The 21,895-nt window shown below is 36.9% G+C and overlaps 1 protein-coding gene and 1 long non-coding RNA gene across 4 annotated transcripts in view; one reads left to right on the top strand and one right to left on the bottom strand.

The window, feature by feature from the left end:
* Positions 1 to 4,681, bottom strand: part of FAM20A (FAM20A golgi associated secretory pathway pseudokinase) — a 70,988-nt gene extending 66,307 nt beyond the window's left edge. Inside the window, exon 1 of the mRNA XM_051995232.1 lies at positions 4,251 to 4,681. Coding sequence (XP_051851192.1) covers positions 4,251 to 4,681 — 431 coding nt within the window. The remainder of the gene's footprint in view (positions 1 to 4,250) is intronic.
* LOC127560558 (uncharacterized) overlaps positions 2,943 to 21,895 on the top strand; it is a 39,856-nt gene continuing 20,903 nt past the window's right edge. For 2 of the 3 annotated variants that reach the window (XR_007953358.1, XR_007953359.1), the window contains exons 1-2: positions 4,674 to 4,771; positions 14,945 to 15,159. This is a non-coding gene — a long non-coding RNA (uncharacterized LOC127560558). Of the gene's footprint in view, positions 4,277 to 4,673; positions 4,772 to 14,944; positions 15,160 to 21,895 lie in introns of those variants that run through there. The other variant, XR_007953360.1, reaches the window with a different exon arrangement.

Genomic DNA, 21,895 nt, shown 5'->3' with positions numbered 1-21,895 from the left:
ATGACAACATTGAAGGAATCTCATTCAATTGACACTTCAGTCTCAGATCTCTTTAGGGCAATTTGGGGCTCATTTCTTTGCAGAGGCCCAAAGCAGAACCATGCCATGTCAAGGAACCTCCCTCTCCTTGGCATAGCTGCCTGTCAGGACCCTGCCCGCTGTGAAGACATTCTCCTCTCAGCATTAACCTCTCTTTATCTCTCTGCCAGGATTTCTCTGCTAGTCCTTTACTTTTCTGATAGATTTAAACTGGTGAAAAAGATATTTTTTGATGAGGGATATTCCCTATACTGATATTAGTCTCTACTCCATCTTAAATATTATACACATGTGTTGAATATGCATATTTATACTTAACACATGCTTATCAGCATTATTATATGGCAATGTAATAAATTACAAGGGTAAACTGAGGTACATCTCTGTACAAGACAACATTTGTTAGCAGGGACATATTACCTGTCAACAAGTTGGACAATGGTTTGCCTTCATTCATGCCAAAGACTCTAAACAAAAAGACAATTCCTGTTTTATAGATTTTTGAAGAGTACAGAAAAAAGCACAGAACAGGGCTGATGCTTTCACAAGATTCAGGGCATCATGATTAGTTATAGAGCTGAGGTGGAGGTCCCAACACGATTAGTTGGAAGTTTGATAATGGGGCACAGCAATGACCTCTTTTCTTCTCTCATGAGCCAAATAGACTTTTGGACAGCAAACCAGATATCCTTGAAAGATAGTATGGCATAGTAAAGATATCAGGCCCAGCTCCCTTTCTTCTATGCACATTCCTCAAGGTTAGCCCTTGAGGGAAGAAGAGTCCTGTTTAGCAGAACTGGATTTCTAGAATTAACTCATTACAGGACTGCTGAATTCTGAACTAAGTTCAGAGACAAAGAATCATGAGTTAAGTAGTTACAGGACAAAATCAATTACTGGTAAATAGGATTGATAAGGAAATGATATAGAATCAATCCTAATCTCAATTATATTAACACTTCTAGTAAGGATTGAGTTGAAGGAATTGACATTTTTATATTTTTATCAGTTCTAATTCCAATATCTGATTCAATGCAGTATCTAATTCCTATCTATTCTTAAAGCACATGTACCTTATCCATGAATATATGCATAGTCATCAAAACCAACAATACCAACTGCTGACTGTCATTAACTTTCACTTAATCCCAAGAGCATCTGGAATGACAGTGCTTTCAGTCCCTAAAACCATTATCCTGAGTAACCATTCTGCAGGTAATGCAGCTCTTGCCCTCTCAGCAGCCCCAGCTACTGAAAATTCAGAGGAGAAATTCATACTACTGAAATACTTGGCACTGTCAAATGATCCAATGTCTGAAGTGTTTATGATTTTATCAATTAAAATGACATGAAAGAAGATATATTATAACTTAAGGGCAATGGGATCTTTTCATTTGACTTGCAGTTAAAATATATATGTGTTGTCTCTCCCGAGTAGATGAGCAACTTGAGAATAGGCACTTTCTCTCTGTTTTTATTTGTATCCCAGAGTTAGCTATCAGCAAAATGCTTTGTACTTAGTGTTTAATATATGCTTTTTGATTCATTTATCAGAGAGTAGCAAGATTACTAATTTCCACTGTCAGTTTCCACCAATCACACAGAAACACAGTTTTACCACTGAATATAGCAAGGTTGCTCAATTCCATTTATCTTCTATTATATTCCAGATGGTTTCTTGTTGCTAGTTTTTCTTTGTGTTTTTTCTTTCTTTTCCTCCTCTCTTCCTTCTTCCTCTCTCTTTTTTCTTCCTCTTTCCTACCTCCTTTTCTCCATCTCTCCTTCCCCCTTTCCCTTTCTTTCTTCTTTCCTTCCCTCCTTCCTCCCTCCTTCTCTTCCTTCCTTCTTTTTTCCCTTCCTCCCTTCCCTTCTTCCTTCTTTCTTCTCTCTCCCATCCTTTTTTCCCTCCTCCTTCCCTCTCTCCTGTATTTTTCCCCTCCTTTTTTCCTTCCTTCCTTCCTTCCTTTGATATTATATAAGCTGTACAAACCAGACAGCTCTAAATAGACACCTGGCCAGGTTTGTAATTAAGTTTCTGCTAAAGGCTGCGTTCCAACTATGACTTTTTACTGCATCAAAATTGCATTGAGCACACTAGAGATCATAGCTGTTAAACAATATGGTGCCAACACTTTCAAAAATAAGTTTCAAGTGACTCTCCACACAAATTGTATCTTCAAGTCCAAAGGGGTTTGTCTTTCAAAAGATGACTTTTGGATATCCTAGAGGAAAAGATTTTGGTTTATAGGATTATAGGTTTAGAACTAGAAAATGTCTTACGGGTTAGAATTCAATCACTTTGTACAGGTCTAGAAACTGGTAGGGGTTAAATAAATGTCGATTGAATTAAATTCCTAATTTTACCAGGGAGGAAATGAGGCCCAAAATTATGAGACTTGCACAAAGTCCTCTAGGCATTAAGTGGCAAAGCTAGGATTTGAATTTAAATCCCCCCCAAGTTAGCACTTTTGTCATTGTTCCACTTGTGTTCTAGCTTGACTTAAGAAGCCTTGCCAAACTTTCCTTCTATTGATATACCCTACAACGGATGAAAACAAGAAAATATTGAAAATCATATTAATCCCAAGCTACCTTAATGTTGCATATAATTAGAAATGAAATCCATTGATGCTCCTTCCTTCTCTAATATAAAGCTCCTGGTAACAGAATGGCAATTGGACTTTTACTTCATTGATTTCAGTCAAGAATACTCTCTTTGGAAATAATGATGATGATTTCCTATTCTTTCATTTCCTTGAAAGTTGCTGAAAAATTCTTATGGTTCTACAAAGTGACATCAAACAATCAGTCTGTGACTCCTGGGAAAGGAGTAGTATATTGCTTTAACAAATTTATTGGTAAAGCCCTCCTTCCTTGCAGAGAAAGAACACAATTTCATGACATCTTATTTTGAAATCTTTTGCATTAAAAAAAGGAAGAAAAGTGAATTTCGAGAAAGTGATAGAAATTTCTATTTCAGAGAGAGGTGGCATGGGACAATGGATAGGGAACTAGTCTGGAGGGAGGGAGATGTGAGTTCAAGTTTGGTCTCTGTTCTATAATGGCTGGGTGACTATAGACAAAATACTTAACTTTCCAGTTACTTGAGGAAACTGCCTAAATTGCAGAACTGTTGCTCCTCAGCTTTAGTAGATGGAGTTTATGGACAGGATAGCAAAAAAAATCACATAGGTACAGGATTCAAAATAGAGCTCTTAGCACTCATAATTTTTTTTTTTTTTTTTTTTTTGCCATTAACTGGAAGAGTACACAATTTCTCCTATACTCTCCTCTCTCCTTCCTTTCTTCTTCTTTTCCTTCCTCCTCTTTTCCTCCCTCCCTCTTTCTCTCCCTTTCTTCCTCCCTTCTTACATTACTTGATATATTTTGTCCCAGTTTACTTGGAGTTTTAAAAACTCCCAAGTAGATAACTATCTGATTTATGTTAAAAACAAAAGTTTTCATATATGTAGGGGGTAAAATTTCTATAAATAAATCAGCATAGAAAGACATCCTCTTTACAGCCACCTTCAAATTACCTTCTGTAATCCTAACAACAAAACAATTTTTGACTACTATATGCTTCCTGTCTTCACTAATGTCTTATTTCCTCCCTCCAACAGTGGACAGGAAGAAGAAAAAGGGATGGGTGTAAGTCAGATTGGATCTAGAACTAATTCCAGAGCCACTCGAGTTTGCCCCAAGGCCAAAAATGCCTTCACGTGGTTACTTTCATTGGAAAGTACATGTGGGCAAAATCTACAACAGAACAGAGGAGAGAAAGAAAAAATGGGTCAAGACCCAAAGCAAGGGAGTGAGGCAGAAAAACAAAAAAAAGGAAGAGAGAGATCTGGGCATGGGGAAGTGAAACAGCTTTTAAAATGTGTCTGATATATAAACTTTTCCTATGCCTTCTCTCAAACTGACCTCTGGGAGTCATTAATATCTACGGGGTCCAGGTCTCAGGGATGTGAGGTGTACAGGATGGGTCCTGGTGGTCATCAATACTAGACAGTACGGAGCGCGCGTGTGCGCGCGCGTGTGTAAGCTGGGAATTTGGGCACAGGGCCCAAAGAGGTAGGAGGGCTTTGGTCAGTTACCAGCTTGAGCGGGCGGATAGGTAGCAGGGCCAGCCCCAAGGTACCTAGAAGGCTGGTTGCAGGGGAGCTGGTAGTGACGCCGCCTGGTGGAGCAACTGGGGCCCATCTCACCTGTTCCAACGGGCTACCTTTCTTAGGTAATAGCGTAGTGCTTCCCGGCTGGACAGCAGAGTGTCCTCGGGTCCTTGCAGAGACGGCTCCTCGAGAGCGCGATATAGCGGGTGGGCAAAGAGGTTTTGCAGTTTAGAGGCGAGGCCCTGGCGGTCAGCACTGCGGCCGCCCTGCTCAATGTTCCGTTCGCCGGGTTGGACTTGGGAAAAGTTGTGTGCAGCTTCGCCCGGGCGGGAGGTGGTCGCAGCTGCGGAGTCCGGGGGCGGGGCGGGGGGGTGGCTAGCGGAATCTGGGCAAGAACAGCTCCTGCGACCTTTCCGTGGCCGCAGCTGGAGCCGCACTTGGGGCCAGAGGTGGAAGTAGAGGTCAGCGGAAAGCAGCGCCCCGAGCAACATCAGGGTCAGCAGCCGGTCTCGGCGGAGTCCCAGCATGGCGGAGGCTGGGTAGGGCCGAAGGGGCCAAACTGGGGCGGGCTGACTAACCCGATCTTCGGAAGAATGGGAGCCTCCGGTCTACGAAGGGTAAGAGCAAGGGAATGTAAAGGCTGGGAGAGCCCTGGAAGCAGGCTCGGGGCTGGCTAAGGCGATAAGCTGCTGATCAATCTGTCAGTGACAGCACCCATCCACTCTTCGGGGTCGCGACCAAACTCCATCAAACCAAATGTGGAGGCAGGGGAAGTGGAGCGAGTGAATGTCTGATCTGAGCCTTCTCTTCTCTGCAGCCAGAACACCCGCTCAGAGCAGGTGAAACCCCGCCAGCAAAGTGCAGACCTGCGGTATGCCCGGAAGCCCCGGGCTAGTAGTAGCCTCGAAGTGGGGTGGGGTGGGAGGCGTCGAGGTAAAGGAGAAAAGTGGGCCAGTCAGTTTAGGGGAAGAAAATAGCGGCTGCGTTGCCTGAGGCTCGTCTGCAGAGGCTGCTGCTGCTTCTGCGGTTCCTTTAGCAGGCGGTGGGGACGTCCGTGCCCCAGGCTGGCAAAGCCAGGGGGAAGCACGAGGGTGTATGCTAGTGGTAGGGTCGGCAGGCGGGATGGGCTTCTCCCGGCTAGTTCTGCCAGCCCGCTTGCACTCCCAGAGGCAGAGGTAACGCACTGCCTTCCCTTAGGCTCTGGCTCAGAGCCCAGCCCTCCACCCACTCTTAGCTGGCACCTGCCCTTACCGCAGTTTTCCAGCCAGTTCTTGATTTCGCTGACCAGTTCAGTCCTTCCACTTTTTGGCTCTCCATGTCATTAAACTTTCACCCACTCTTTGGCCCTTCACTCTTTCTCTGAACTTTATAACTGGGGCTCAGCTGTGGTATGTTGGAGGAGATAACTTGGCAGGGATAAGACTTCTTATTTTTAATTGTTAAAGTTATAAGAACAAGAATAAAAATCCACAGCTCAGGTTATGCCCTATCTCCAGTAAACTCTTTCAGATGAGGGATCGTTTTATTTTTTCACAATGTGAAATACCTAGGTAATGTGTTGGGCTATGAAATCTTTATGAATATATTTGATATGTTCATCTTTCTTTAAGACATCAGTTTTAACTGTAATCTTAATATTTTCCAGTTTGTTTTTAGTTTGATCCCATCAGTGCCAAGTACTGGCTGAAAGTTTCTTCCTGGAAGTGGGGGTGGGGCAGGGCTCCTCTCCGAAAATCTTCATAAATTTAGAGCTGGAATGTTTTTTTGGGGAGGAGGGAGATGTGATGATGATGGTGAGCTACCTTGGGAGAAAAAATGAGGATCAAAGTGGAGTAGAAATTCATTCTTTCCTCCTAAGCTCTCCCCTTATCTTACCTTGAATTCTTGGTTGTCATTCTTTAACCTTCTTTTCTACTCACTTCATCTGTCCAGTCTGTTGCCAAGTCTTCATTTAAGTTCTCTCCTCTTCTATCCCACAGACTCTGACCTGGTGCAGACCCTCATCCTTTCACTCCTGGACTTTTGCAATTGCCTTCTGGGTGGTCTCCTCACCTCAAGTCTCTCCCAACTCCAATCCATCCTCTATTCAGCTGCCAAAGTGATTTTCCTAAAGCACAGGTTTTACCATGTCATCTCACCACTCCAAAAAGAAAAAAAAAGAAAAAATTCCACTGGCTTCCTATTACAGGATCAAATATAAAACACTGTTTGGCTTTTATGACCCTTCACAACTTGGCTCTTTCCTGCCTTTCCAGTCTTCTTACACTTACTTTCTTGCACTTACTCTACAATCCAGCAACACCAAGTTTCTTGCTGTTACTTGGAAACTATATTCCCTCATACTAATTTGTGGCTTTTCACTGGAAATGTAAATTCCATTCCTGGAATGCTCTTTTTGGTTACCCTGGCTTCCTTCAAGACTCAGATCAAATCCTATTTTCCACAGACAGCCTTCAGGTGGCCTTTCCTGGTCATTCCCCTTTCACCTTTACAGATTACCTTCCATTTGCACTGTACTTATTTTGTGTATACATTTTTTTGGGTGGTGTTGTTTTCTCTACTAGAAAGTAAGTTTATTTTATTTTATTTTATTTTTGAAAGTGAGTTTATTGAGAGCAAGAATGGTCAGCCTTTGCTTTTCTTTGTGTCTTCAGAACTTAAAACAATACTTGACATATAACATGTAAGTTTTGTTGATATTTCTTGAGACAGATGACTTGATGGTAACTGACAGCAGAAAGATGGAAGAGCTGCTATGTTCCTTATTTGGTTTTTATTATCTCTCCAAAGGAGAGGACCAAAAATGACTAACAAGGAGTCAATAGCCAAGATTTGAAAGAAGACTATAAGAGAGGATCTAAATAAATTTGAATCATTTGGTCCAGGGGAACTACACCCTTAGGTCCTGAAATAATTGGCAGATATGATTAATGAGCTACTGTTAGAGATATTTGAAAGATCATGGAAAATAAGGGAGTTACACAAGATTGCAAAGGGGCAAATGTCTCATTTTTCTTTTAAAAGAAAAGGAATAGAATTGCAAACTTAAGACCAGTGAGTTTGATGCAGAAAATTTCTGGAAAATTCCAGAATGGATTATTAGAAAGATGATTGACAAGCCATATAGAAACAGAAGTGACAGTTACAGAGTATTTGGATGACTCCATCAAGAATTGATGAAAAAATATTTTAATAGCTTTTTGTTTTTTAAATATATGCAAAGATAGTTTTTAAAATCATTCTTGCAAAACCTTGTGTTCCATATTTTTCTCCCTTTCCCCCTTCCCCCTTCTCTACACAGCAAGAAACCAATATAGAAGAATGTGAAATTCTTTTAAACATATTTCCACATTTATGTGCTTAAGAACAATCAGAATGAAACATTTATTGTATTGAATTAGTGGATGAGGAGAATGTTGTGAATATAGTTTATGTATATTTAACAAAGCATTTGATAAAAAATCTCATACTTATGAAGAAGATGGAGTGATATGGGTTAGACAATAAGGCAATTAGATGAATTTAGAACTAGTTGGTTGACCAGACTCAATAAGTAGTTGCTAATGGCTCAATGTCCTGTGACAGGATGTGTCTTGTCAATGAGAACCCCAGATCTATAGCAAATCTTGTGCTGTTTAACATTTTGATTAAGGCCATAGCACATACCAAATTTGCAGATGACATCAAGTTGGGAATAGCTAATACTTAGAACCTCAACAATTTAAACCAGAGATGTCAAACTCAAATAGAAATGGACTCAGAAAACCACAAATCAACATTTTCTATGTTGCATTGTATTTTTACTTATTTTTATTAAACCTTTCTCAATTACAATTCTAGTTCAAGCTGCATTGGGGAATTTTGTAAAGCTAGGCTGAATTTAATAAGATGAAATTTAATAGATATAATTGTAAAGACTTATACTAAAATACAAAAATCAACTTCACCAAGATAAAATGAGGAAGGCATGGATGGACAGAAGTTGTTATGAAAACAAAATCTAGAGGTAGGATAGTAGACCTTAAACTCAGCCTGAGATGCTATTATGATATAGTATTCAAAAAAGACATTGAGATCTTAGGCTGCATTAAGAGGAGTTAGAGTTTATAGGAACAGAAAGGTGATAGTCTCCCTGTACTCTATCCTCATTGGAACTCATTCGGAGCACTATATTGCATCCTGAGCACCATAGTTTAAGAATCTGGAAATTGTGTCTAGAGGAAAATAACTGAGATGACAGATCTTAAGTAATGTCTTATGCAAAGTGGTTGCATGGAATTCATTATCTCTTTGCTGATGACTCTTAATTGTACTTATCCAGCTTTAACCTCTCTCCTGACTTCTAGTCTTGTATCTCCACCTGCCTATTATATATTTCAAACTGATTGTCCAATAGACATTTTAAATTCAACATGTTCAAAACAGGACTCTTTTTTTTCCCTTTCCCCTTTCAAATTTTCCAATTACTGTTGAGGGCACTGCCATCTTTTGAAAGTTCCAGACTTATAACCTAGATGTTATCTACCTGCCACTATCCAATCGGTTGCTAAAATCTGCTGATTTTTGTAATGGGCTGAGGCTTGAATTGATGCATTGAGATCCCAAGTATGTGAGGCTAAATAGTAATTGGACCATACTCTAGTAATATATAAGCTTGGAGAAAGAATGGCCCCCACCCACTCTTTGTGCAAGTCCTGATGTGTTGTATAGGAAATGACGTTTTTGGTGGGTGGAGGCAGGGGAATGGAAGAGGAAGCAGAAAGAGAGACTGCTGGCTGGCGTCTTGACATAGCTGCACGCATTGCTATCGTGACCGCCCTTCACCTCTGATCCCCTCCTCACCTGCAATCCCCCTTTCACCTCTGCTAGCTGGCTTCCTGTCGCAGCTGCCCATATTGCTATCACAATTCTTCTTTACCTCTACTGAGAATAAAGATTGAAGATTTTTCCCTTAACCTGAATTCCTGACTCTAGCTGATTTTAAATACGCAGTCATCACAGATTTTTACATTTGCATCTTATCTCAAATACTCTCCTTTCTCTCCCCGATACTGCTACTAAACCCTCATCTCTTCATTCCTGGACTATTTCAATTGCCTGCTGGTCGGCCGGCCTGTCACAAGTCTCTCTCCACTTCTGTCAAGTGCAGGTCCAACTATATCATGTCCTCTACTCGATCAACTCCATTAGCTCTCCATCATCTTTAGAAACAAATATGAAATTTCCTGTTTGGTGTTCAAGGGCCTTCATAATCTATTGCATTGATATTATGGCTTATATATGGCTTCCTTCCTATTCCTCAAACAAGATATTCAATCTCTTGTCACTGGACATTTTCTGGAATTGCTTCTTCCTCATTTCTGTCTTCTGGCTTTTCCGGCTTCCTTCAATTTTCATTTCACCTGCTCTAAGAAGCTTTTCCCAATTTCTCTTAATTCAAGGGCCTCCCTCCATTAATGATTTCCTATTTGTTCTATACGAAGCTTGTTTGTACATGGATGTTTGTATATTGTCTCTCGTATTAGCTTGTGAACTTGAAGAAAAGGTTTTTGCCTTTCTTTGTGTATCTAGCACTTAGCTCAGTGCCTGTCACATGATAGGTGCTTAAAAAATTGCTTATTGGCTTACTGAAGAAACCAAACATATGTGGCCTGGAGAAAAAAAGATTTGGGCAGGGGGAGGGAGGATGTCATAGTCGACTTCAAATAATTGAAGAGCTATCAGGTTCTGGCCTCTGGAGGGATAGAACCAAGAGCATTAGGTAAAAGTTGCAAAGAAACCAATTTAGGCTTGACATCAAAAACCATTTTAAACAATTTGAGTTTTTCAAAAGTAGAATGGGCTGCCCTGAGTGGCAGTTCGATCTCCTCCTTAGAAGTCTTTAGGACAAGGCTAAGTGATTATTTGTGGGATATCTTATAGTTGGAATTTTTTTTTTTCATATACAAGTTGAACTTGATATTGCTGAGGTCCCTTCTGGCTCTCAGATCATGACATTCTCTGATCCAGTTCAAGTGATTTATTTTACATATGAGAAAACTGAGACATAGAGAGAATTTGATTTACCAAAGTTCACAGGTAGCGAGGGGAAGAACTATGTCCTTTAACTCCAAATCCAAGGCTGTTTCCATTGTACTTGTCTGCTTCCAGTTCAAATAGGCAACTTCTTAAGAACTTGGTACTTGACCAATCACAAAGTGTTGTAGAAGTTGAAGAGGAGCAGAGCAAATACCACTGGTAGGCTATTGTATTACAAGATTTGATAGAAACTTGGATAATTTTGTGTTCCTCCATAAGAAAGATTTATATAGGTAGTCATCAACTTATAAACTTCTGATTTAATAACTTATGACTCCATACTATTACTGCAGAAATGACCTGAACTCTTAAGTTCCAGACTGGATAATTGTTACATTGGAGAAGTTACTCTATTTAGACTTAGGGGACCTGAACTTGGATTCCAGCTTTGTTTCTAGGTCCTGAATAATTTTGATCAAGTCACTTAACTTGTCCTGGTTTCTGCTTTCTCACTACAAAATTAGAGGTTGTTTATATATATATATGTTTATGTTATATTATTTATTTTACATATAATTAATATATTACATATACTTATATATGATATATAAAATAATTAATAATAGTTGATTATATTAATTTAAATAATATTTATTATACTTATATATAATGAGACATGGTTTTAAAGAAAATAAATAATAGGCAGCTACTGCTTTTATTTATTATTTGATCTTGACAATAATCTAAATTCTATAATGTAATTTTAAAAAAATACTTGTTTTACAAAATAATTTTGGTAGCTACATAGAGGGATGGATTTTTAATAATATCATTTAATAACTATTTGGAGATATAAGACTGGAATTCAGGAGAGACTAGAGCTATATGTATGTATGAACACACACACATATCACATGTATGTTTCTATATACACATATGTGTATATGTATATGCATATATATATATATTATGTTATCTGAGAATAAATATTGTCAGATCCAGGGGAGTTGGAAATAGTGACCAACAGAGTGTAGAGAAAGATGACAAGGGGCCTGAGTACAGAGCCTTGGGAGATAACCACAATTAAAGGGCAAGACATAGATGATGATGATACCAGCAAAGGAAAATAAGGAGCAATCAGGAATTAAAAAATGAACCAAGAGATAGCAGTATCACAAAAAACTAAAGAGGATAATGTGTAGTAAGAGAGGATAGTCAGCAGTGGCAAATAGTGCAGAGAAGTCAAGAATCATCCAATCAATCAACAAACATTGATATCTAACTATGTACCAGGTGCTGTGCTAGGTGAAATAGTACCTTCTCCAAAGGCACCTGCATTTTATAGTGCAACAATTATACATATAAATATAAAGCAAATAAATATAATCTTTCTTGAAAAGGAGGACACTTATAATAGAGGTTGGTTAGATAGGAAAAGCTTTCTTCAGAATTAATTTCTTAAAAGAAGAGAAGCCCTCTGTGAGGTGGAGGAGGTGAGGAATGTCTGTCTCCTAAGCATATGGGAAGACAAAACACAGAAAAGGGAGATGGAGTGTTTTGGGTGAGGAACAAAGGGAAGACAAGTTTGGTTAGATTATAGAATGCATGAGAGGGAAAGTGATATTCAATGAAGTTGGAAGGATAGATTGGGGTTTTAAAAATTATATAATTTATATTTAATCTTAAAAATAATGGTACCTGGAAATGATTGAGTGAGTGAGATACATGACCAGGTATTTAAGTGAAATTATTTTGGAAACAATGTATAGGATTGGTGGAGTTGAGAAAGATGAGTCAGGGAGACCAATTAGGAGGTTGCTGTGATAATCTAAATAAAAGGTGAAGAGAGTCTGAACTAAGTCAGTAGCTGTGTAAGTGCTGAAGGAGAGAAATAGGTAGGATAAAAGAGATGTGAAGACAAAGACTACAAAATTTTGCAACTCATTGGATGTGTGGGGTGAGGAAGAGTGAGGAGTCTGAGATAATGCTAAAATCTGAACTGAGGAGATTGGAAGAATAGTGGTAACTTCCACAGAAATTTGGAAGAGTAAGGACATTAGGATGAGCAAAATATAATGAATTCAATTTGAGACATTTCAAGTTTTAGGTGTTTTTGGAAAATGAAGTTTGAAATATCTAATAGGGACTTGGTAAGAAGGCTTTAAAGCTCAGAGGAGAGACTGGAGCCTTCAGAGTCATATAAATAGGAATTAAGTTCCTGTATCTTGTTTTGCCCTATATATAAAATATATACATATTTTTGCATATATAAAAAACATAATATATAAATATCTATATAAAATTTTATACCTATATGATTATATAAACATATACACATATATTATAAACATACATAAAATTTAATATTTAAATATAAGTATGTAACTCTATGTATATAGTCATATATATTATGTATCACACAATATTATATATGCATAATTTGCATATAGTATATATAACCATTAATATAGTAGTATATTCATATATTATTATATATACACATATAACATATCTTTTTATACATATATAGTTACATTTTTATATCTATGAATCATCTGCATAGAGATGATATGGAGCAGAATGTATGGGAAGTGAACTTTGAGGAACATCCATAGGTAGGAAGTATGATATGAATGATAAAGCAACAAAGAATATGGAAAAGGAATAGTCAGGAAAAGTGGAGGCAAACCAGGAGAGAATAGTTTCATGAAAACTTAGTAGAGGGTATCCAAGGCAATGGTTATCAGTGTCAAATGTAGCAGAGAAGTAAAGGATGAGACCTGAGAAAGTCTATCAGATTTTGCAATGAAAAGATCATTGTTAATATTGAAGAAAGCTTTAGTTTCAGTTGAATGATGAGGTCAGAAACTATGTTGAAAGGGTTTAGAAGTGGTTGAGAGGAGAAGTAAAGATAACATGAGTAGACAGTTTCATCTTGAGATATGGTATGGCTGAGAAGGAGAGGAATGACTTAGAACAATAGTTACTAGACTTGTTAATTGGATTTCAGCTGGATGTAAGGAAAGCAGTGTTGAGTAGTGAAAAGAACTCTGGACTTAGGCCCAAGAGACCTGGATTTTCTCCAGCTCTAGCACTTTTAGCAGTATTATTGTGATTAGGGCTCATCAATTCTCTGTTCTTGTTTTGTTATCTGAAAAATGGAAGTAATATTATATGCATTATCTACCTTACAGGATATTTCTGGGAAAAGTGCTTTCTAAACCTTAAAACCTAATAGAAAAGAGGGTTATTATTAGTATTATTATTATTAAAAGGGAGGGTAAGGCACTAATGGCCTTGGAGGGATTGGAAACAGTATGGTACTACTCATACTAATAGGAATTTTGTTGTGACTGATACATTCTCTTTGTTTTGAAACCTAAGGAAAATTTTTTTTGAAAATGTAAATTTAATTTTTTTTTGGGGGGGGGGATTGGTTCATTGTTTAAGAAGGACCACCAGGTTAGTTCCCATTTTTAATTAAGCATCACTTTTGATCTCTTTTCTGTGATTAAGTACTAGAGCCTCAGGGATCAACTCCTAATGCACATTTTTCTATATCTATATTCCTAATGTTTGTATGTATATATACATATCTGCATGTTGTTGAATCATTTTAGTCATATCTTATTCTTTAGGATACCATTTTGGATTTTCTTGCTAAAGATATGGAATGGTTTACCATTTCCTTCTCCAGCTCAATTAAAAGTGAAAAATTGAGCAATCAGGGTTAAGTGACTTGTTTAGTAAGTGTCAGAGTTACTATCTGAGTCATGATAGTAAGAAATCATGAGTGCAGTGCCCCACAATGCTACTACTTGTCCACATACATAAATATGTTCACATGCACATATATTTGTGTGTGTGTATACTAGGTCCAATACAGGACTATTTATTCCCAGATATTCCTGAATTTTTCTCACTGAAGTATTTTTATGGCCATTTTCTCAAACTTTAGTATTTGTCTTCCTTTCTACAAACTTGTATATTCCAGTTACTGAAACTCAAAACTTTTACATTTTAAGTATAATGGGGGGTTAACCCATATATACAGTGGATCACATGGTCTCTGGCTCACTGTGCTGCAGGACTTTTTGTTTTCAGTTGATGAAGCAATCCCCTTATTGAGGTCATAGGACTCTTTGATCCCCTGATCTTTGTGAGGGGAGTCTGAATCTTTTGGCTTTGGACCATCCCAATCCTTCCATCCTTAATTCACCTGAAGATTACTCTTCAGACCACCTTCCACTCTTAATTCTTCAGGAGATCAATCCCTAGTCCTGGACTACAGACGACTAAATAAAATTAAACTCTGTCTCTCAGTTCCTTACTATCTTCTTAATCAGGATACTAGCCGGCTGAGAGCCTCTGTGTCAATAAACTCTCCTTTGCCAACCTTTAACTTGGAGACTGAGACGGCGAATTCTTTCGTAAAACCTGCGACACCAGCCTGGGGACTGCCAAAGCTGTTAGGGTGACTCATCTTTCAACATTATGATTCTGGAAGGACTAGCTACCCACTGAATAGAATTTAAAAAGAGAGACCAATTCTGCTTTTCTATCCTTCCTCTTTCCTTCCTCTCCTCTCCCAACCAAACTCTTCCCATGGGATTTCCTTTGGGTAAGGGAAGAACAGCCCTTTTTCCACAACCAGGAAATCATAGTAGCAACTCACACATGAAGCAATGTACACATGCTGCCTCTCTGAGTCGGCATTTGGGTCTCAAGGTTCTGTCTGCCTCTTCTGTTTGTGTTTCTTTCCCTGAACACAGGTGACCAAACGCTAATTTGGAGATGGGTGTTTTCAACTTTGGAGGCAACTTCAAGAGTTCCTGGGGTCTTCAGCTGGAGCTTTTTGATATCAGGAAGAGATTTCTATGCCCTACCAGGGGAAAATGATCATAAAGAGATAATGAACCCAATTTCTGCCTTGGCTGACCAGAAGACATGAACCTTCAGGGAGTTGTTCAGACAGTACAAAGTTAAGGTGAAGATGAAATGTCTATTCGTAGTCCTACTAAGTATTTTATGATTAGTTTTTTAAGTATTGGCATCCTAGAAATATAAAATAGGAGTTGTAGATTACTATATCATATTTTAAGTATATATCAATGTATGTTTATGGGTCTTTAGAGCTGTAAGCATTTCTTTCATAGTAAAAAAAAAAAAAGAAAAACTGTCCTATACCTGATCTACAATGCACATTGAGCATCTTACTATTCTCTAATGAGAACACTATAGACATGAGCCTTAAGTGTTTTTATTTCTTCTGGGGATCTGGGGAGGGGGCTTGAAGGATCACAATTTGAACCTGATCCATGTATGGTCCAGAGCTTAGGGTCTCCTTAGTGGCCTTGTGAATTATTACATAAATATTATCCATTTTAAGTTCAGAAGAAATTATTATTTTTTTTTAAAGTTCCAAGTCATAAGACTGTTTCCTATTATCTCCGATGAGATATCTTCTTCCTTTCTATCTCCTCTGTTTACCACAATGCACATAGCCTGTGGCTGTTGCCACACTACCACACCCTTGGCCTGCCCTTGCACAAGGACTACCACATCAACTGAATCTTGGATCAAGTTCTGGATACTGTACTGCATTTCCTTTTAGCTAATTTTAACACTCAGAAAATACTGCATCATTCAAGTTTAGCCATAAAGGAAGACAAGTATCAGTTAGAATCTTTGTTATAGCCAAATAATAGGGATCTGCAGGTTTTTCCTTGTGGCAGTTATTCAGATGACTAAACAGATTCCTAGACACTGGTCAGTATTGGAAACCAGTACATCATAACAAGTTGTAAAATAACTCTTAGAGAAACCTTAGAGGTATAATAGAATTAAGAGATCTTGGTTTGAATCATGACTTTGACTATAGTAATAGCTAGCATTTATATAATGCTTTCTGATTTAAAAAATTATACAGTCCTTTGAGGGAGTCCTTTGAGTCCTATTATTATTCATTTTGCTCATTTGTTATTATTACTTTTCTTGATGAGAGAGTTTAAGTGACTTGCCTAAGGTCATCCATCTGGCTAAAATTATAAATTATTTTATAGGAGTCCCCAGATCAACTTAGTGAGCTTCTAGGGAAGAGAGCATTTATTTGGAACTTGATTTTTTTTTTTTTTCCTTTTGCACAATGTGGATATTCTCTTTTGACTCAGTCAGATTTATCAGATATTAATTGGGGGATGAATCAGTTGGCTTAGACAAAATGTACAGGAGGAGCCATAACTTTCCTGGTCCATAAAAGGAGGCTTTTGTTTTATTTGAATAAGCCCTAGATCTTGAGGTTAGAAGCTTCAGTTTGAATCTCTTCTGCCACTTAATACCCATGTGACTTGTGCAACTGTACATCATAGACATGTTAGTAACATCAGTATTCATTATAATGTTTTTCTAAATCATGAGTAATTACCCATTGGTATTACATACATAAAATTTATGCTAATTTAATAGGCAAGATTGCATCAGACTGAATATATTAATTGTATATAAGACATATTACATACATATATTATAACAATACATGTAAATTCATAAACCCAAGCAAATAATCACAAATAGCAAAAAATACCCCACTAACATAACTTATAACAATATCAATAGACTTATATAATACCAAAACTTGTCTAATTACTAGCATATTCATAAGTAGCAACTTTATACATATCTAATAAACAGATATAGTTATTTACATTCAAGAAGCTAACACTAACACATCCATTAACATATGCAGTTATGTGCAAGGAATACATTAAAATGGGCAAGCATTTGAACTGTTTAGCTACATGGGTTAGATTTTTCTTGCTTCTCTCACAATATTGTTAGTTAACTTGGTGACAAGTTAAATAGTTCTGGCTCTTTTGTATATACTGACCTTTCTGCATCTCTTCCTGAGTTAGCTGATTATCATTCTCATCAGATCTATAAGCTCATGGTGCTAAACTTGACTTTTTTGTCCTTAAGGAAAGAGGAAACTATTTCAATGACTCAAGCTGACACCAAAAACTTCTTTAGGAAACTTCAATGTCACTTACATATCCTAAGTATGGGTGGTATTTGTCAATTGGTCTACCAAATCCTAGCCTTTTCATAAATTGTAGTGGAATTATTCTCAAATGTTTCTCATAGTATGATAGTTGCTATGATTCACTGTCTGGTATACCCATTGCATTCCACATTCTCATTTTTTAACTTCACTTCTGTGGAAGATTCTATAAGTTTAAATGATGGATCTATAAGGAATTGTCATATTTCTCTCAAGTGCATTTGATATATGACCATACATATATTTGAAACAGAAAATAAACAGTTTGATCTTTCTGGGTTTTCTTGTTTCAAATTGTTATGACTTCTCTTCCCTTGTTTCTTTGTCTTTCCAGGTAAAAAGATTATACTAATAGTTCCATTTCTCAACATACTTCTGTGCTTACATCTAGGTTCTGGAGATATTAGAAAGTTGAGTTTTCCTGAGTTGGTCTACCTTGTATATTCAGCTCATTGGTGAAATACTTTCCCTTTCTTTAGCAATTACTCACAAATCAAATGTTTTCTTGTTGATATGACATTTGTTAACTATACCTTTAGCTTAGGATATCCTCACAGTATTCTGCCAAATTAGGTAATTTTGGTAATGTTTGATTTCTTGAAATGTACCACTGCTTTTTTTTTTTTTTCCAGTCTCAATAATAGAGTATTTACCTGTATTCACAACTTCTGGTGGAACATTCTCCTTCATGGTGAATGGTTTTGCTGAATTAATACAAATGTCACCTCGGAATTTAATGAAGACCCTCAGTGTCACTGTAGTTTTCAACAATACTCTTGATTTGTGGTTTCAGATTTTTCTGTCCTCAAAGATCACATAAATTCAAAAGTGCATCATCATGATACTTTTTATCAAATTACATTTTATCTGGCTCAGATGCCTCCCAGTCCTTTGTCACATATCCATTTCAAACCTCTATTGGTTCTTCCTCAGACTCTTCCTAACCCCTGTATTGTTTAAATCTGGCTACATTTAATATTTTATTTTTTAATAGCATTTTATTTCCTCCCCAGTTACATGCCAAGAACATTTTTAGCAATCATTTTTATGAGATTTTTGAGTTCCCATTTTTTCTCCCTTTCTCCTTCCTTTTCTCCCTCCCTCCCCTCTTCTGAAGATGGCAGGCAGTTTGATATGATTTATATATTTGCTATCATGTAAAACGTTTTCTAATTAGTCACAGTTGTAAAAGAAGAACAGATCAAAAGGGAAAAATGTCACAAGAAAGAATAAAGTAACTGAAAAAAAAATGCTTTGATTCTGAGTCCATCAGTTCCTTACTTAGTTACAGATAGCATTTTCCTTTGTGAGTTCTTTGTACTTTTCTTGGATTCATTGTGTTGTTGAGAGGAGGTGAATCATTCACAGTAGATCATCACACAATATTTCTGATACTGTGTACAAGTCTTCCTGGCTCTGCTTATTTCACTTTGCATCAGTTTATACAAGTCCAGGTTTTTCTGAAATCTGCCTATTCATCATTTCTTATTACACAACCACGACTTGTTTAGCCATTCCCCAATTGAAAGATATCCCCTCAATTTCCAATATCTTGTTGCCATGAAAAAGTGTGCTATAAATATTTTTTGCACATGCAGATCCTTTTCCCTTTTATATGATCTCTTTGGGACACAGTGGTATTGTTGGGTCAAAAGGTATGCACAGTTTAGTTACCCTTTGAATATAATTCCAAATTGCTCTCCAGAATAGCTAGATAAATTTAGAACTCCAGCAACAGTGCATTAGTGACACAATTTTCCCACAACTCCTCCAACATTTATCATTTTCCTTTTTTGTCATATTGGCAATCTGGTAGGTGTGAAGTGGTATCTCAAAGTTGTTTTAATTTAAGTTTCTATAATCAAAAAGTGATTTACAGCACTTCTTTATACACTTATAAATAGTTTTGATTTCTTCATCTGAAAATTGCTTATTTTTCCTTTGGCCATTTATCAACTGGGGAATGTCTTGTGTTCTTATAAATCTTACTCAGTTTTTAATATATTTGAGAAATAAGGCATTTATCAGGGATACTTGCTGTAAAGTTTGTTTCCCAGCTTTCTGCTTTCCTACTAATCTTGGTTGCATTGGTTTTGTTTGTACAAAAACTTTTAAGTCTGATAAAATCAAAGTTATCTATTTTACATTTTTAATGCTCTCTATTTCTTGTTTAATAATGAATTTTCCTCCTTCCTGTTTGACAGGTATTCCTTGCTCTTCTAATTTGCTTATGGTGTCTGTTTTTTATGTATAATATCATGCACCCATTTTGAATTTATCTTGCAATATAGTGTGAGATATTGATCTATTCCTAGTACATGTCCTATTGTTTTCCAGTTTTCCCAGGAGATTTTATCAAATAGTGAGTTCTTATCCCTAAAATTGAGGTCTTTGTGTTTATATAATATTAAGTTATTTTTATCATTAACTGTTGTGTCTTGTATACCACATCTATTTTACTGATCCACCACTCTGTTTCTTAGCCAATACCAGATAATTTTAGTGATTATTGCTTTATAATATAGGTTGACTTTTTGTTCTTCCTAATGAATTTTGTTATTTTTTCTAACTCTATCAAATTATATTTTGGTAGTTTGATTAGCATGACATTGAATAAGTAAATTAGTTGAGGCAGAATTGTCGTTTTTATTATATTGGCTTGGCCTATCCGTGGTAATTGATTTTTTTTTTTCAGTTGTTTACATCTGACTTTATTCATGTAAAAAGTGTTTTATAATTGTGTTCATACAATTCTTGGGTTTGCTTTGGCAGGTAGACTCCTAAATATTTTATATCTTTTACAGTTTTTTTTTAGGTTTTTTTTTCATTTATTTATTTATAGCTTTTTATTTACAAGATATATGCATGGGTAATATTTCAGCATTGACAGTTGTAAAACCTTTTGTTCCAGTTTTTCTCCTTCCCCTCACCCCCACCCCCAGATAGCAAGTAGACCAATACATGTTAAATTTGTTAAAGTATATGTTAAATACATGTCCATACAGTTATTTTGCTACACAAGAAGAATCGGACTTTGAAATAGTGTACAATTAACCTGTGAAGGGAAAAAAAAAAAAAAAAACGCAGGCAACCAGGAGATCATTATATACCTCAACAACAATACTGTTTGAGGATGTATTCTGATGGAAGTGGACCTCTTCGATAAAGAGAGCCTTAATTGATCAAAGATGGACAGAAGCAGCTACACCCAGAGAAAGAACACTGAGAAATGAATATAAACTGCTTGCATTTTTGTTTTTCTTCCCGGGTTATTTATACCTTCTGAATTCAATTCTCCCTGTGCAACAAGAAAACTGTTCGGTTCTGCACACATATATTGTATCTAGGATATATTGCAACCCATTCAACATGTAAAGGACTCTTGCCATCTGGGGGAAGGGGTGGAGGGAGGGAGGGGAAAAATCGGAACAGAAGTGAATGCAAGGGATAATGCTGTAAAAAATTATCCTGGCATGGGTTCTGTCAATAAAAAATTATTAAAAAAAAAAAAAAAACAAAAAACGCAGGCAGACAAAAATAGAGGGATTGGGAATTCTATGTAGTGGTTCACACTCACTTCTCTGAGTTCTTTTGCTGGGTGTAGTTGGTTAAATTCATTACTGTTCTATTGGGACTGATTTGTTTCATCTCATTGTTGAAAAGAGACACATCCATCAGACCTGATAGAGATGATTATCATATAGTATCACTGTTGAGGTATATAATGATCTCCTGGTCTTGCTCATTTTACTCAGCATCAGTTCATGTAAGTCTCTCCAGGCCTTTCTGAAATCATCCTGCTGGTCATTTCTTACAGAACAATAATATTCCATAACATTCATATACCACAATTTATTCAGCCATTCTCCAATTAATGGGCATACACTCAGTTTCCAGTTTCTGGCCACTACAAAGAGGGCTGCCACAAACATTTTTGCATATGTGGGTCCCTTTCCCTTCTTTAAAATCTCTTTGGGATACAGATGCAGTAGAAACACTTCTGGATCAAAGGGTATGCACAGCTTGATAACTTTTTGAGCATAGTTCCAAATTGCTTTTCAGAATGGCTGGATGTGTTCACAATTCCACCAACAATGTGTCAGTCTCCCAGTTTTCCCACATCCCCTCCAACATTCCGCATTATCTTTCCCTGTCATTCTAGCCAATCTGACAGGTGAGTAGTGGTATCTTAGAGTTGTCTTAATTTGCATTTCTCTGATTAATAAAGACTTGGAGCATCTTTTCATATGGCTAGAAATAGTTTCAATTTCTTTGTCTGAGAATTGTCTGTTCATATGCTTTGACCATTTATCAGTTGGAGAAAAGCTAGATTTCTTATAAATTAAAGTCAATTCTCTATATATTTTGGAAATGAGGCCTTTATCAGAACCTTTGAATTTACAGTTATTTTAAATGGCGTTTTTCTTTCTATCTCTTGCAGGCTTAGTCATATAAAGAAATTCTGATGATTTATCTGGGCTTATCTTATATTCTGCAACTTTGCTAAAGTTGTTAATTATTTCAAGTAATTTTTTTAGCTCATTACCTAGGGTTCTCTAGGTATACCATCAAGCCACTTGCAATATATGATAGTATGGTTTTCTCATCTCTTATTCTAATTCCTTTGATTTCTTTTTCTTCTTTAATTGCTAACACTAACATTTTT

This window comes from Antechinus flavipes, chromosome 4, assembly GCF_016432865.1.
Source record: "Antechinus flavipes isolate AdamAnt ecotype Samford, QLD, Australia chromosome 4, AdamAnt_v2, whole genome shotgun sequence".
NCBI classification, from domain to species: domain Eukaryota; kingdom Metazoa; phylum Chordata; class Mammalia; order Dasyuromorphia; family Dasyuridae; genus Antechinus; species Antechinus flavipes.
The sequence above is the reverse complement of the archived record's forward strand: the minus strand, read 5'-3'. Positions and strand labels throughout refer to the sequence as shown.